Source organism: Triplophysa dalaica, chromosome 4 (genome assembly GCF_015846415.1).
Source record: "Triplophysa dalaica isolate WHDGS20190420 chromosome 4, ASM1584641v1, whole genome shotgun sequence".
Lineage (NCBI taxonomy): Eukaryota > Metazoa > Chordata > Actinopteri > Cypriniformes > Nemacheilidae > Triplophysa > Triplophysa dalaica.
Genome location: NC_079545.1, coordinates 20762662 through 20780061, shown reverse-complemented (window position 1 = coordinate 20780061; position 17400 = coordinate 20762662). Strand labels below are relative to the sequence as shown.

Sequence of the window (17400 nt, the reverse complement as noted above, 5' to 3'; positions counted from 1 at the left end):
CCTGGGCGTGTGAAACTGCGATTTGTTGTACGTGTCGTTTCTCTACCCGTCACAATACCCACTTGTGAAAATGAAAAATAATATCTCTTCTTATTTGTTATCACACAATTGAGCTCAGGTTAACAATTGTTCGAAAAACGCATATGAAAACATAATACAATCTATAATTTTCCATTCTGAGAAAACACCACAGCTAAACCAACACAATGATCTAAAAATACATAAATCCCATTAAACAAGGCTGATAATTTGTGTTTTAACTGGTTTGACTATACTTGTGAGGGCCAAATGTTTCAAAATGTTTCAGTATATTTATAAGGACAGTCGAACACTGACGTATAAGTACATTAGAAATGGTCATGAATTATTTGCGATGCTCATAATTACGCATAACAAGTCACCAGGTTTCAGCTGACCTTTAGGTACTGGGTATGAAAGCCAGAAAAGACTTACATAACTTTATATTTATCAAAATCATTTTATTGTGCAAATTACAGAAGTGTTGTTCAGAACTACAAAATCAATGCTTTAAAAATGTCTGTATTTACATTATGGCATTTAAAACAGTGTTTAACTCATAAGTTGATCATTTTTTTGTAATTTGTTTCATTATTAGATAATTATTTTCATTGCAAAATTCCCAGCTACGTATATCTGGTACATTGTATTGAGAAAACCAAAGCAAATAAAAACAGCAAAACCTGATTGACAAACCAATTTGACTTCTTGTCAGTTTGAACAAACACAAACTGATGCACATGAACAAAGTTTAAGATTATTCAGGCTGCTGAATATTCATGAAGTCCAGCCAACTTCAGTCTTAATTACATACAAAACAAAAGTCTCTTCTTGTCGAGTGCTCAATGAAATGTCAAAGTGTGCTCAAAGCTTAGACTTGGGCGTCTGCTCCAGAAGGGTCTTCATGTCTATGAGAGCGTCCTCTAGAGCCTGGGCCATTTGTGATGCGTTTGTGTCCTCACAGCTGTTGAATGCAGAAACCGAGTAATTTATGTGGGATTCCATGGGGTTGTAGCACACACCGTAACCGTCTGGTACCACAGGACCGAAGCACATCACACAGTCAGTTTTAGCTGGCACCTTGATGAGTTGGAGAGAACAGAAGGAAGGGAAGAGACGATAGTAACATTATGTGGCTAACAGACAGTTTTATCCAAAGCAACTTACAGTACAGGTTTATGTTGAAGCAGCTTGTGTGTTTCCTAGAAAATTAACACATGAGCTAGGCACTGCAAGTGCAATGTTTTACCAGTTGAGCTAAAGCAACTCTGCTTAATCTTATTTTAGAGGATTTTTTAAGATATTTTACAACTAAATAATGACAGAAAATCTGAGTAACAATTGGGTCATTTAATATAGGACAATAAAAAACTCTAGATTTTTAATAAAAGATGATATCCTTAGTGTTTATGTTCCTCTGTTTAAAACATAAAACTGTAGGTTACTTCATATACTTAAATGAAAAATGTACAATTGCACTTGACAGGTCAACTAATAAATCATTACTATAAGACTAATTGTTGCAAATTAGTAGCATTTTTTTGTCCTAAAGAATTTTTGTTGTATTTTTAACCCAAAAGGTTATAGACTAGTTTTAAAGCTGCACTCCGCCCAACTTTTTTTGCTTAAAATTGTGAGCTTAGCTTATAACAATGGTTTCTAATTTGAGTTCTTTTATTTAAACACAGAAGATGAAAATTTGACAAGTTGGTAATTGTTTAACTGTAACATTAAGGGGAGACAGATCACTTTTACCCAAAAGTGTTTGTGTACAGGACAGTACAACAGTTCAAAAGTACAGTACATTCACTGCTTTGCATGTACATTTCGCAATGGGTCAAATAACATGCAGTGCAGATTCACCTGTTAGACGACACAGACCCTGAAGGAAGGCTTATAATAAAAGCACTTTGGGGCAGTACCTGGCTGGTGGAGAGGTTGTAATGTAGTGCTTCAGCATACGAGGTATCCATAAATATCTCTGGCAGGGCAGCCAGGTCCTCAATAGCCTGCAGTTTCAATCCAAGCAAATGTCTGTCGATGGCTTGACCCTGGACCGCCTGGGCATATGCAAACATAGAATGAAGACTGCACACAAATAGTGACTGATACAACATACATACTGTAGTAAAATATAAATGATAGACTAAACATCCAGTAGTGTGCATTTACTCACCATGTCTGTATAAGCTCTGTGTGCTTTAATGGCTTTCTCCAGTAAGCGCACCTTCTCTATGTTCTGTCAATCGAAATTACATTGTCACGCAAACAGGAAATATCTCCTTCCGATATGATATAAAATCTCAGCTCATATGTTCTTCCTTACATCCTATTTATGCAGAAGTACAGATGAAAACACTTATAAAGTCCCTGTCAACTACAGACAATGCTTGTAGTACAGTCTTTCAGCTAATGACATCGATAGTTAAAGGGTGTATATTGTTACAACTTGAACGTGACTTAAAACAGACATATGAGAAGAAAAATCTCTCTCTTTCTGTAAACAGGTATTGGTCTAGCTTTTTCTGAAACTAGTAACTTTGTATTAGCACCAATTGTATAATTGCTCCTGTATGACATATTGCTTACTGTCCCCTGAACTCTCTGTAAGTCGCTTTTGATAAAAGCTTCTGCAAAATGACTAAATGTAAAAGTGAACCCACCTGTTTAGTCGGGTCATCCATGGCCTTTGTGAACCTTGCCGAGTCGATGGATGTTGAGCGAATGGTGTCTGTGCGGCCCAGTCTGAACATGCGGAGAGATGCGCTCTCGTAGGTTGGACAGCAGCGCTTGTGCATCCTGAATATTGAATACTGAATGAGCTGAACTGATTATTACAATAACAACAAATTGATTTGACAGATTTCAAGGTTTACCTGTAGTACGCCAGCTGAAGGGCCATCTGAATAAATGCATCGGGGCTCATCTTCTGTGACTTAGGGAAATTTTTGCCAAAATGGGAGAATACATTGACTTTCATATCTAAGTCATGAACCATACTGCAAATAAAGAAACAAGAATTTATATTTGAAGACTGCGTCTCCAAAGATTTGGACTTCAATTTTTTAAGTATCGTGATTTAATATTTCACTAAAACAATTCATCATTTACTCACTCTCATTACAAATCTGTATACCTTTTGTTCTTCTGCAGAATCCAAAAGAAGATTTTTTTGAAGAATGTTGGTAAACAAATATCATTGCCCTTCATGATTTCCACTTTATGAGGACATTTCTGAAAATGTCTTATTTTTTGTTACATAGAAGAGAGTCATAAGGCGCTTTCCGACCGGATAAGTTTAGGAACAAAGTTCTGAAACGAGTAAAGAGTGCTGTCCTATGCAAATTAAGTTTTCCGTTTGCATTAGCACCAGTAAAAGGAACTATTAGGTGACGTATGCGGGTCAACAGCGACATCATCTAAGTGCGTCCTTCAAACATTGACAAACAACAGAATGATGGCGGATGCTGTGATCGGTGCCGCGTTCGGCCAATCATCGTTTGCTTACGTCATGGGCCGTTCCTATCCTGCTGGTTTAGACCCTGCCTTGGAGAAGGTGCTTAAGTATTCCCCCAAAAAAGTTCTCCCGAACTAGAATTCAAGCCGGTTCCTGCGTTGCCAACACAACAAAAAGCTGGTACTTCTTACAAATCGTCAGGGAAATATGAAATTCCTTCAGTACGAATGCCCCTATATACAGGCTTTGAATTATATGAGGGTGAATAAATGATGACAGCACTTTTTTTTGGGTGAGCTATCCCTTTAAAAAACTACACACATAAAATGAGAAATGCATTTTGGTCTTTCTGTGGGAAGAATTTCTCAGCATCTCACATGTTCATGTTTTGCTTGGCCTCCTCAATATCATTTTTGATCTCCGGAGTGATGTTGAAACAAAGTTTCTGAGGCATACGCAGAGGGACCATTGGAGTACGGACCATCTCTGAATTCTTACTAAACAAATACAACAAAAATTATAATTCTACTAATTGTTTTGGGAATAAACAGTCCTAGCACAGATTAAATCAGTGTTAGCCTTTAATTTATCGTCTTACGTGTATTCCACCACATGGTCAAGCAGTGCAACTATAGGTGGGCCTTCAGCAGGGGCGTGTTCATAGATCATTCCACACATCCCATCTTCTCCAATAATAAACTACAAGTACATCATTTGAAAGCACAGATTAGATTCTTCTTAGAGTCTCAAAGTTCTTATCATGTGGTAATATTTTGTAGTATGTCACTGGGGTGTTTCTAAATTTGCTCATGTGTTGTGTGTGATTTTCTTTGTCAAGTCATCTCGCAGCTGTGCTTCAAACACACCAATACAATATGTATCCAACATTTGTAAAGTACCTTTAATAAATTATTTGAATAAAGAGTGAAGAGTGAATAACGCACCATTACTGTTCTGTACATTAAGTGGTAGGATTTACCTGCAATGTTTTGTCAAACCAGCGATTGCCACTGTTCCACCTGCTGCCCCCTCCATGCAACATCTGAACTGCAGCTCGAGTCGGATACATGTCATCAGATGCGCGTGGCATCGGAGCGTCCAAACAAATCGTGAAAATGCTCTCCTGAATGGCTCTCACTGACTCTTTATTAGTCTTGTCTGAAATTAACAAAGACTTTTTTTTATGAATTTTAATAGAAAAATGCATGCAAGTCGGTAAAGTTACTTAACAATGACAGTATTTTCAGGAGAAAAGGTCAGCATTTTCTTTAACCGTTGAAGCCACTAATATGTTTAAGAAAGGACACAAGTGTTGGGAGATATTGCTCACCCTTAATGAGGTTGTTGTAGGCTTTGCCCCAGCTGTTGCGGTGGTTGGAGGTGAGGATGCCAATAGGCTCTTTGTTGGTCTCCAAAGAGGAGTTCCAGATCTTCTCCAACTGGAAGTAGATCTGATCTACTGTCAGTGGTATGCCATCACTGTTGTACACATCCAGCACGAAAAACTTCAAAAAAAGGTAACGCAATAATGATTCTAAACAGGAAGTGGATTTGACAAAAAAAGCCACAGTCCACCCTAAAATAAAAAATAAAATTACAGTGTGTCTACACCGAACATGACGCGACACAACAAAAAACATATTAGGACACATTATTAATTTTGTCCACACTGGATGCGGCACACATTGCGCTTCTTGCGTCCGTTCTAGACACGGTGTTAGGGATGCACGAAAAATTATCAACAATATCGGTATCGGCTAATAAATGACTGTTTTTGATGTTATCAGTATTGGCCAATAATAAAATGTAGACGATAAATTATAACCGATAAATTATTAATCATTTTCTCATGTTAAACCACTGCAGCTGCATGCTGCTCACAGTTAAAATACAGTACAGCACTGTCTTTCTTTCATGATCATTCACTAACTGGTATAAGCAAAATATAGATATTTATGAATGTGTAAATTATACGAACAAATGCAAATTGTCGATTGCTGTCTGAATGCTTTCAGTCTTGAGACCTGTTAGACTTGTGGTTATTAAGAACACTTTTCTGGGTAGCTCTGAAAGAAAATCTTTAATTTATTTATTGAATAAACATTATACCAGAAAAGTTTAAAAGAATCTTCAACTAGTGTAAAGTAGGCTTGGTACATGATTTTCAGGGGGGAAAGATAACGAATGGTTACCTTGCTTTCTGCCAATATTTTCAAATAAACGCAGTTGTGTGTTTTGTTTCAGTCTTATGGAATTTTATAATAACATTTAGATACTGTATATCGGCCAAATATCTGTTATCAGCTTCCAAAGTTAAAGTATTATCCGTTATCGGACAAAATTTACATGTCGGTGCATCCCTAATTAAAATTAAACCTTATGTCAAGCAAATTCTATCGATGTCTTTTACGTCTGAGGAATACAAAAGGAGATATTTTAAGAAATGACTTAAAGGTTTTGTATCAAAACAATGAAAGTCAATTGAGGTCCCAAATGGTTTGGTCACCAACATTCTTCGAAATAACTTATTTTGTGTTCTGCCGAAGAAAGAAAGTCATGCAGATTTTGAATGGCATGAGGGTGAGTAAATGAAAGAATTAAAATGTTTCGGTTAAATTATGCCTTTAACAAACTTCTGCAGTCCTGGAGGTTTGTAACAGGAACTGACCTGAAAGTTGTGCACTACAGTTATGTGTGTTGGGGACTTCTTGTCCAATGCGTAGTTGGCCACGGTGTCTCTCTTTGTTCCAGGGATTCGGCAGGATGAAAGCACCTGATAATACTGGTTCATACATAGTTGCTTTCCACCCAGATACTCAACTGGCAGTGTTTCACTGATAAATTTGAAAAAACATGGAGCCATGTGAATTAAATAAATATATTCATAGTCATTCAAACACTCCAAGGGAAGAAAAGGGATGTCACTTACTTGTCAATCATGGTCTTGAAATCTAAGACCCCTGCGATCAATTTAGCAGCATATCTGTAAAGAAAGATAAAGACTTATATTAACTAAGCCTCTTTAAAGCTATTTTAAACACACCTTGCAGCTGATCCGTGGGCAGTTTCACTTGCCATTTGCAAAACGTTTGAATCTGGTTTAAAGCATAAGGCTGGCTTCAGGCCAGCACTTTACAGGCAGCAACAACCTTCACTCTTTGCAAACCTCAGCTTGGCAAGAGAGGGTTAGTCTGTACAAAGGTCACTGTTATGGGTAACTGGTGTGCCTCACCATGCAGCAATGTTACTCTGTGTGTCAAATCTGGCATTGCCTGTGAATTCGGCTCAGGTAAAAACCTTTGTATTCATGTTGAAATAATATTAAAAATAAATTTCTCGAATGTTTTGTAACTGGCTAAGCATGGTGGTAGCAATACCAAACTCATGGGTATGATACTTAGGCAATGCACATTCTTAAAATCTATTAATTGTAAGTTACTTCGGATAAAGCACCAAATGTCAAATTAATGAATGGATATTATGTTAAATGGCACATACCAGTAGACATTTGGTTTTATAGGACAAAGTGTTTGACCAACTAAATGACCAATGTAAAAATGTGTTGACTATTTCGGATGGTACATGTAGCCACATTGACCTGACCTCATTTGGCCTTGACTGTCACTAAACTCTAGACGAGGAAGGACGACCCCAGGACTTGAATATATAACAACAGGCATCCGATATTCCAGGTAGGCTGTTTGCAACCACCAATCAGAAAGCTAGCAATGGGAGAGATGAAGAGATAAACATAAAACAAGAACAATAAAGACTTAGCATTAATAGATTACTGCGTAAAATGTAAAGGTTTTGTGCTAAAGTTATGTGCCCCATCACACAAAGCATCTCCCGACTACCCAATCGATCTCTACAAGGTTTTACCCAGTTCTCCGTCTTCTTCGCTCGTCCTTCCAGGCCCTTTTGAAGTCGTTCTCCAACTCCACCTGGCTTCTGAAACTCCTCCACCAGTTTCCGAGTGTGATTCAGCTCCTCTGGTTCTATGATGGGGTCCAGGACAGCAAGATAGCGATCGCATGTCTGTTGCAGGGGCGGCACTGGTAGCTTAGGGAGACCCTCCTGGTGTGCCAAGTAGCGTCCGGCGATCCGTGTCACAGACACTGGCTTTACCAGGCTGGAGGGTTTTACCATACCAGCCTTCACCTGGAAACACACAAGATGATGTAACAATTATTTATAAGTCTATAGATCATAAGAGACTGATACATTCACAGCTGATCCATGGACAGAGAAGGAAAGCTATATTGTACAGACAAATACAAGTTTGTATAGCATTTGTCTCAGATATATATATATATATATATATATATATATATATAATTATATTCATACAAAAGGTGCCATAAGATATATAACAAATACACAAATGTAGATCAAGCAAGAAAAATCTCAAAATACCTATAAATAACTGGACATGAAAGTTTGCGGAATGAAAGTATTCAGATAGGAAATATGAGTCAGTGGTTCACATGACAGTAACACAACATATTATAACAGGATTGACGCACCTGTCATTAACAACCTCAATAATTTTGTTACAGTTGTCAAGACCCTTTACATACAATACGACCAACTCCATGCAGTGTTTACTTAGACGCTGTCAAATGGACATGGCTGAAATTCATCGACCGATACTTCCTATTTCGTTTGATTTTTACTGCCATAAACACTCGGCATGTCTATAACCATTTAACATACATCGACAAAAATCTATTGTTTAGGTCACTCAAGAAAGCCCAAAACCTGCCCATAATGGCTGTTTACTCACCATAGTCCTGGCCACAGTTCCCAACATAACGTAAGTTCACTAAAACGCCCCCAAATCAGAAAGGCCTTAGAGGAGGGACACAGATATGCCGAGTACGACCAGAGTCCACTAGTTGAGTGAGACCTACATAGAAATTGTCAGCGCCATTACGGCTGCGCTGGACTACTTTACCGCTAGAGGGCGAGCGTGCGCCCTAAACAAAAGCCGCTCCCACCCCCTTTTGCGTCATCGTTCGCTCAGCATAATCAACATTTATTGATAATATTTTAATTTATTTATTCACGGTGTAAGAATAGTTGTTAAATGGCTATTTAAGGTTGATGCCCATAAAGTCTCCATATTTTACACCTACAATGTCACTATAATACAGTCTGTCTTGTTTTAACCAACTACAACAATGTGAAAATGCAATGGACCGATTATTTTAATAGTTGCAAACAGAAACAAAGATATTGTGTTAAGTTAGATGTATTTACAACATGGTTTTCGAAATATTTTACTGTATTTTGCTGATTGTAATAAATGATTTGATAGATTTTCAGAACAGGCGCAATTTCTGAATTTTTGTATTTTATTTTGACACGCTCGAAAGTGCCGATGAGAATTGAACGGTCTTGTTTTCATGTTCGTATTAAACATGGCGGAGAATGAGCAGCCGTCAGGTAACTTGTTTCAGTCATACCTTCATTTAAACACGGATCATTCTAAACAGAAAATACTAATAGGACATACTGACTAAACATTTTGTTACAGAGCACCTCTGCTCCAAAATAGGTGTGCATATACGTGCAAAAAAACGCGTTTCGCCTCGCTACGCTTCTTCAAATAAATCGATGGAGTCTGACAACCCTGTGCTGTGGCGCATATGACGCTTATTACACACTTTTGGGTCAAATTCTCTCGATTACTCTCTCTCTTCTTATAGGATTCACTTACCATACGGTAAATAATTTTTAAGAAGTCATGGGCGTGTTAAAACAATATTTTTAAACGTAGCTATACAACTCTGTCTTTAGAGAAGACTTTATGTCAGATTTTAAAATATCACGTCAGGAATTGTATATAATAGGGATTGTAGGTTTCTGCTGAAACCGTTCGGCTCATATAATAAATATATCGAAAAAACCTTGTGGGTCTATTCTAACGTTTGAATAAAGTTCCAGTTGTTATATGACTTGATCAAAGCCTAAATTTAACACGCTCCTCAGTTCATTTATGTTTGTTTCGCTTGCACAGGCTCCTCTCATGAGGATGACAAGTCTCCCAGTCATGTCAGCTACAACTTTATGGTGCCAAAGAAGGAAATCAGTATGGTCCCTCATATGGGGAAATGGAAAAGATCACAGGTATAGCACGCAACCAAAGTCACTTCTTTTTTATATCACATGGCAGATTAGCTCATTTTGTTTTCATATTATGTTTGTGCTGTCCTGTTATGTGTAAGTAGGCATATGCAGACTACATGGGATTCATTCTAACCCTGAATGAAGGTGTGAAGAGAAAGAAACTTACCTGTGAATACCCGATGTCTGAGGTGATTCATGTTGTCCTGGTGCTCACCTCATTGCAGTATTTTTATGTGTGTTGTTGCTGATAATAAATGAAAAGTCATTGGTCAGTGTTTATAAGTTTACTTACATGCTTTTTTGCTGCTAGACAGTGGAGAAGTTACTCAATATGTTGGGAACATTGGATCGCTGGATCGATGAGACGCCACCGGTTGACCAACCTGCTCGCTTTGGCAATAAAGCTTATCGTACTTGGTATGCTAAACTAGAGCAGGTAAGGATTCAGTTTGTGACTTGGAGCTTCATGCATATTCATTCGCTCTCCTTATTTTCTATGTGATGGGCAGTGTTTACCTTTGAACTCTGTTAACCTCTTGGAAATAATTATTGACTTCTGGCAAGAGGGGTCAAGAAAGGCAAACTAGAAGCATACAGTCGAAATCAGTCTGTTTCGTCTTAATTAAAGAGCCAGTTCTTAAAGTAAACGATTACAATGTTCAAGACAGATACCAATACTAACTGAGTAGTGTTATTTCCCAAATTTACTCTCATTTTGTAGGAGGCTAGAGATCACAGTGCAGTGTTTAAATGAGGGAACTAGTCATGTGTTTAGTTTTGCATACTACTGTTACAGTTTCAGAGCAGCAGGTTTGTTCTTTGTGCAGGAGGCGGAGTCTCTTGTCACTGCTGTTCTCCCATCGGACCGTCAAGATGCGGCTCCAGAGATAGCCGTGTACCTGAAGGAGTCTGTAGGCAACTCTACCCGGATTGATTATGGCACAGGTTTGTTTGTGTGTATAAAATGCATATGTTATGAGGGCATCTCTGTGTGTTCCTAGTTGTGTATTGTAAAGATATCTGTTTTTTATGTATTATTTATTTACATTCATTCTTTTGGCAGACACTTTTATCCAATGCGACTTACACGTAGGAGAGCATATAAACTTTTGTCAACACGCTAAACAGTACTGTTAGTTTACAAGGCCATGCTACTAGGGGGATTAAAGCTGAAGTAAGCAAATGAGAGAATGAACGACAAGATTTTTATAGACATACAGACAGTTATCGGTTAGTCAAATATATTCGGAACAGGTATGTTTTGATCTGTTTTTTGAAAGTTGTGAAGGATGCTGCGGTTTGGGTGGAGGCTAGTAATTCATTCCACACCAGAGGAACCGAATGAGCTTTAAAAATGTTGTATTTTACATGGAAATACTCCGCACCAGTGTATATATGAGAATATATCTTAAGCTCAGAGATTGAATGCTTTTTTTAGGAATTCCCACTAGAGGGTGCTGTTGGAACACCAATTTGATTGAGACGCAACAATTTATGAAGATTTTCCCCATGTGTTTTTTTTATCATTTTCTTTTATATCCTTTTTACAATCAAAAGCTACCTATAAAAAGTAGTAATTGTGTTTTTAAAATGTGTTAAGCATGTGTGTTAAAAAATAGTATGTGTGTGTGCAGGTCACGAGGCCGCATTTGCTGCTTTCCTGTGCTGTCTTTGTAAGGTGGAAGCTTTGCACCCGGACGACCAGCTTGCCATCGTATTTAAAGTGTTTGACAAGTTGGTGGATCTTCCTATGTTGATTTTTCTTTTAATGTAACGCTCATTGTTATCGCATTTATTAATCGTTATAAAACAAAATAAGTTCTTTATTAGACCATTATAATTGATGACCAAAATCAATGGGTTAGCACAACATTGCTGATTTTCTGTGATTTCAAAATGCTTTTACAAAGTGGTTTCAACATATTGATAATAGTTTGATAAGTGTTGTATAAACACATATATACCTAAACTTGCGCTGTAATCGACTCGCTTAGGTATCTATGTGTGATGCGCAAACTCCAGAAAACATATAGGATGGAGCCAGCTGGAAGCCAAGGTGTATGGGGTCTTGACGACTTCCAGTTTCTTCCCTTCATATGGGGAAGCTCACAGCTTATAGGTAACTGTTTAATATATTTTGGCAATTTTACGTTTAGATTCATCAATGTCTGTTGCTGCATTGAATCCTGGTTTATTCTTTAATACGAGTTACATGTTTTTTAGGTTTAGACAATCAAAATGAGGCTTTTAAAATGGGGCACATCAACACACCAAGAATATTTTATTACTATGAAAGTTAGCCCTGCCAGAGGCAAATCAATTACTGTATTTTATATGGTCAAATCCGTATTCTCTCTAGCTGAGAGACACCTGGTGGTCACATCGAGAAACTATGTTGTGTTAATTAACGTTTTGTGCTTTAGACCACCCAACCTTGGAGCCCAGGCACTTTGTGGATGAGAAAGTTGTAAACGAGTACCACCAGGACAACATGTTTCTGGAGTGCGTTAAATTCATCAATGAGGTGTGTATGGCATGACAACCTCTTAATTTTTTTATTTAAATACTAAGCATATAATTCCTATTGATGTGAGGTTGTAGCACACAACGGAGACTTTCAGGGGTGGGAGAGAGTTGCAAACAAACTCTTGTTCGGACCAAGCAGTCTAAACAAAGCGACCTGTAGCTGTCTCTCTCTTTCTCTCTCTTAGGGAGGTTGTGTTTGGACTCCACACACATGAGTCATTTCCTTCCTTCCCTCCACGTTGTTGTGAATCACTACTTGGGGCCCCTAGGGCCCACCCCCTCCTTTCTCTTTCCTCTCTCTCTTTCCACTCTCCTTTTTTATTTCCTTCCATTCCTCTACGAGAGGCTAGTGGGACTCTGGAAAGTCCAGCATGATGATGGCTGTCTGAGAATCTGTGTGTGTATGAAATAAAGCCACACAACTCTACCATTCATAAACTTCTCTTTCCCAAGGGCAGCACTCCGCCCCCTTTCTTATAAATTCTAATGAATAGCCTCGTAGTACAGTGACTTGATGGTGATAATCGCCTTACAAATATTACAGTATTATTAAGAATCTGCTACTGATAACCCCAGTATTATATTTGAGCATATGATATTGCTTTTATTTTTCTTAAATAACTGGGCAGTGTTTTGTTGATAAACTCCCAGTTAAAGTAATTTTAGTTGCTCTGGTATGATAGTATAAGGGTAGATTATTATTTAATGTGTTTGACTTTAATGTTTTTATAGTTAGGTAAAAGTAGAAACAACCACTTTCATAAACACAGTTATATTGACGTTTACTTGCTGCTGTGTTGAACTCATGTAATTGCTAAATTCAATTTAATCCCACTTTTTCTTTCTCTGTTGTTCTGATTCTGTACACTTTGTGAATAGTCAACTTTGCAAGGTTATATGCCCAGTACTAAAAGAGCTTTTCCGGGTTTTTTCTTAATCTTAAAATCTTGAACTTAATCTTTCATTATCTTTTTTTTGAATAAACGATATTTAAGTGTAATTAAGATATAAATTACATTTATTATTAATCCATGATAAAAATATAATAAAGATATTCCAGTGGTTTTGCATGATTTCTGCACACCTGAGATCAGTAAGGAAAAAGCAACACAATCTCACAGAAACTTTGTATTTTCGATTTGCTTTTGTGCCATTGATAGTTGAGTATAGGGATGGTGCTTCAGTTTTGCATTTTTACTAATTGTATCTTTTTGTACCATTTGCATTGTACAAATGTATATGAAATCTCAAAACAGTTACACATCCCTGTGAGACCAGGGTTGGATTTCATGTTGCTCCAATCCATCTTTTAGTTTGCAAATGTTGTCCTAAATTTGCATCATCTTGCATCATATTGTTCATGTTTCTATGTTATGTTCTTCAGATGAAAACAGGCCCTTTTGCTGAACACTCTAACCAGCTTTGGAACATCAGCGATGTTCCTTCCTGGTCCAAAGTCAATCAAGGTCTCATAAAAATGTACAAGGCAGAAGTAAGTATCATGGTGTGACGAAAACTAAAACAGCAATACAAGCATAGTGTGACAATGACTTAGTTGGTAGTTAATCCACTAAATTCTCTTTTATTATATAAAAACTGTAATAAACACTGCCGGTTAAAAAGTAGGATTTTAAACCTCCATCTAGTTTCACTGTCATTTGAACAGTATCTGAAACACTGGACAAGAAAGAGTTAATTGAGTAAGCATGTGTGTTTGGGGGAAGAACAAAGTGCCCCACCCCCTCGTCTAAAGCCCACATCCTGTGTTGTTGAGAAGACGCCTGTGTTCCCTCCCCCTTCTCTCCCCTGTGCAGAGCAGAGCTGAGGGGCCAGTCTGTCTGCAAATTCCCCTCCTCCTTCCCTCTCTGTCTTTCCCCACCCCCGTATATATCACGCTCTTGTTCTCTCTTTGACTGTGTTAGCCCAGTGTGCCAGGGACATATGACTTTTGCAAAAGCTTAGAGATAGTATCAAAGTCACAATATGTTAAGTTATATTTTTATTTATCTTGTAATAATGCACATTGACACTCAATTATAAAACACACAATTTGACATTCTTATATACTGTAATACATGCGGAGACCCTTTAGTCTCTTATGCAACCTGGCAAATTTATTCAGAGTTTTACATCTTATCAAACGAGAAACAGCTGTACACATTTATTAATGAACTTTACATAGAGAATACCTATGACCTTGTATTTACACTAAGATTACAAGTGTCAATTGGTTTACTCTTCCCTTTAAAATAAACGAATATATTGAAAGTAGAAAAATGTTGCAGCAGGAAATAAACACATTTCTTTCTTTGTGTTCACTGATTTTTCTTAGTGTTACAAGTATAACTGGACGCAATTGTGTTTTCCGTGTGTTCACTGTCGCTTGAGTCCACAAGAAAGTTTTTGGGATAGAAAGCCTTGTGATGTTATTTTAGTTTCTTGTTTTGTGTCTTTTTCAACTTGCCATGGCAGATGTAGCAAATCTTTTGAAATGTAGCAGATCTATTCACTTGCAGCAGACATTTTCTGATACAAACCAACTCCTTTTCTGTTACGCTTACAGTGTCTAGAAAAATTCCCAGTCATCCAGCATTTCAAGTTTGGCAGCCTGCTTTCCATCCAGCCAGTCAAACCGTGAGAGACAAGAAGAATACACACGTTGTCAGTGAGCACCACCAAAACTCCCAGCTTCATATGAAAACTCTTCAATCCAACTCAACTCCTATTTACAAACCGTAATGCATCTTCTACACCAGATGTACTTAGTTTTGCTCCTGAAGATCTACTTTTCTCTATAGTTCAATTCCAACCCTACTTTTAATACACCTTAACTATGATATTGGTGTGTAACTGGAGACCTTGATTAACCAGTTCAGGAGTGGTTGAGTTGAACTAATGTTTGCAGGTTCTAGTCTTCAGGTTCAAGATGGAACTGCTCCGTTCCACAGTTTCTACTAGAAATATGACGTAGACCCCAGCTCTGATGGCGATACCGCGCAAATCCTTATTGATGCAAATTGTTTGTATAGCTTCATTGGAACTGTTTCTTGCAAGCAGGAAGTCAAACTGCTCCTGATGCAGTCATGCACCAACATTTTCATCTGGATTGACATTTATAATTATGTATGTGTATATAAATAACAGAACTTGTCACAATGAATGGCTTAAGGCTTGGTTTTGGTTTATTGTGCAGGATTCCATTTTCTGCAACAACTGAACAAAGATGTGTGTCTCAGATGTGTGTCTTTTGCCGATCTTATTAGTATAAGTTGCTGTTCAGTTATCAAAGTTTGCTGAGGGATTTATTAGCTGTGAATGATTTCGATAAATGTGTCATTTTACCTGTGTTAAAAGACAATAAGTTGTCAGCCATTTAAGACTCACTGTTTTTTGCTGTCTAATTTATTTAAATTCAACTGGAAAAAAGTATAACCGCAAAACAATGGCCTTGCGTGTATATATGTCATCGAAAGTTTAAGTTGATAGTTTATAGTTTTTACAGTTATTTATAGCTAATGCCATAGGCTTCTATTTGACAGCATAAAGCAAAAAAAGCTTTTCACCCAATATGCTAAAGTAGCATGAATCTTATTTAATTTCTAAACTGTGTTCTTTGTAAATAAATGGTTTAAACATGCTTCAAAACCTGCCTACGTAAACGGTCCGAATCTTTTGATACACGACTGCTTAAAGAAATGGGAAAAAATAAATAAAAATGCAATTGTCGGCACGGACCATGATGAATGTCCTGGATTACAAATTCACACTGATTAGAAGGTTTTAAAAATGAGAGTAACATTGAAACTATCCACTATTAGGCCACCCTAAACCCTGCTTATTTGAAACAAGGACCTGGGTTAAACATTTCAAACTCGTTCTTTGAGCCTGGATTACTATTTAATTGTAGGCTAGAAGATAACAGTGGGAAAATAAAACAAAAACGTCTTGTTACCTGTGTTTATAAAACATATTTTACTCCGTTTAAATCACATGGTATTTTTCTGTTGTAAAAAAACATTTTATTCTGCCTTCTTAACGCATTTAAGTTTTAAATTAAACCTTTTTGCAGAGGCTTTCAACAAATAACGTTGATTCAACCTAACTCTTTTATTAATGTATTACCAAATAATTGAAATGTGTTTCCTCATTGCAACGTCATACAAGCTACAAATAATTGAACTTCCTTGAATTTCTAGGAAAATTCTGTGATGATATCAGATAAAATTCTAAGCTTTAATGCAAGTCGCTTATGATAAAAGCGTCTGCTTAATGCATAAATGTAAATATATCTTTGTTGTTGAAATTGAGATTTTTTAAAATCTTTAATCTACACAGTAATGTGCTGTGTAACATCAGATACAGTGTAGGTAGGAGCACAGAAGGCTTTATATTTTGAGTGGAGTCATTTTCATAAAGAAGGCAAATTCAGCATCTGCCCAGTCACTGTCATCCAACCGCCTCCCTGTGAAACTCAGCACAGCTTGCTGAGTAATTGACACAAACGCAAACGGTCGAATTTACCCTTCCACCCCCCCCCCCCCCCGTCCTATTCAGTTGTATTCAAACGCAGGCTCCACTGCTGAGTTCAACAGGCACAGATGAGATAAGATTGAAGTCGTGCCTTTTGATGTATTTGATGTTTTAACCTAGCCCGTTTCACATTGAGCTGCTCATTATGGGAACGAACTGGGTAAACAAAAGGCATATTTAAAATGTTTCATGTATACCGGTAAACGGAACAAGCGCTTTCTGTGTTTAATGTACTTCATTGGTGTATAATTGATGGGGCACGGATCCTACTATCTGGCGTTAAATGAGAAAATATCTTCATTAATCTGTGTTAGCGTTTCCCGCGGTAGCGTTTCCCGCCGTCGCCACGCGGAGGAGCTCGCCATACACCATAGACTACGTTGTACTTTTTCCGACAAAAAAATAAACGAATGTACAAAAGGTCTAACGCCTTTGTAAAATATATTTAGCAATGTTAGACATTTTCCGCAGATATTCAGATCCGATCATTAATGAAGAAAACGCTTTTCCACTCGATGCATTGCCGAAATTGATTAACATTGTTGAATCATCCGGCTATTCAACAGACGTGTCTCTCGCAACAGAAACAAAACTATATTCCACCGTATTACACATTAGCGTGGTTTTACGATGCCTGGCCATAATATACATAATAGCCTACACCGTGCGACCGAATTACCAGCGGTATTTAAATATCCGCAAAGCAGCTAAATTACTCGTCGAAAATAGCCAACATA

At 37.5% G+C, this 17400-nt stretch overlaps 2 protein-coding genes across 3 annotated transcripts; one reads left to right on the top strand and one right to left on the bottom strand.

Annotated features, from left to right (window-relative positions):
- Positions 1–458: 458 nt before the first annotated feature.
- Positions 459–8427, bottom strand: crata (carnitine O-acetyltransferase a). Its single transcript, XM_056745741.1, has 14 exons — positions 8262–8427; positions 7358–7636; positions 7079–7197; positions 6405–6458; positions 6144–6309; positions 4806–4980; positions 4455–4633; positions 4074–4174; positions 3853–3972; positions 2895–3017; positions 2682–2817; positions 2195–2257; positions 1941–2078; positions 459–1098 (listed from the first exon to the last, which is right to left on the bottom strand). The coding sequence occupies exons 1-14, from the start codon at positions 8286–8288 to the stop codon at positions 883–885; spliced, it is 1896 nt and encodes a 631-aa protein (XP_056601719.1). The 5' UTR covers positions 8289–8427; the 3' UTR covers positions 459–882.
- A 428-nt stretch (positions 8428–8855) lies between these two features.
- ptpa (protein phosphatase 2 phosphatase activator) lies at positions 8856–15370 on the top strand. Of its 2 annotated transcripts, none has more exons than XM_056745742.1 (10): positions 8856–8923; positions 9498–9607; positions 9709–9795; positions 9918–10043; positions 10435–10552; positions 11242–11341; positions 11602–11726; positions 12031–12131; positions 13518–13625; positions 14697–15370. In XM_056745742.1, the coding sequence occupies exons 1-10, from the start codon at positions 8884–8886 to the stop codon at positions 14769–14771; spliced, it is 990 nt and encodes a 329-aa protein (XP_056601720.1). In that variant the 5' UTR covers positions 8856–8883; the 3' UTR covers positions 14772–15370. The 2 variants fall into 2 exon arrangements, with proteins under 2 accessions (XP_056601720.1, XP_056601721.1); XM_056745743.1 differs by having other exon boundaries at positions 9706–9795.
- The last annotated feature ends 2030 nt before the right edge of the window (positions 15371–17400 follow it).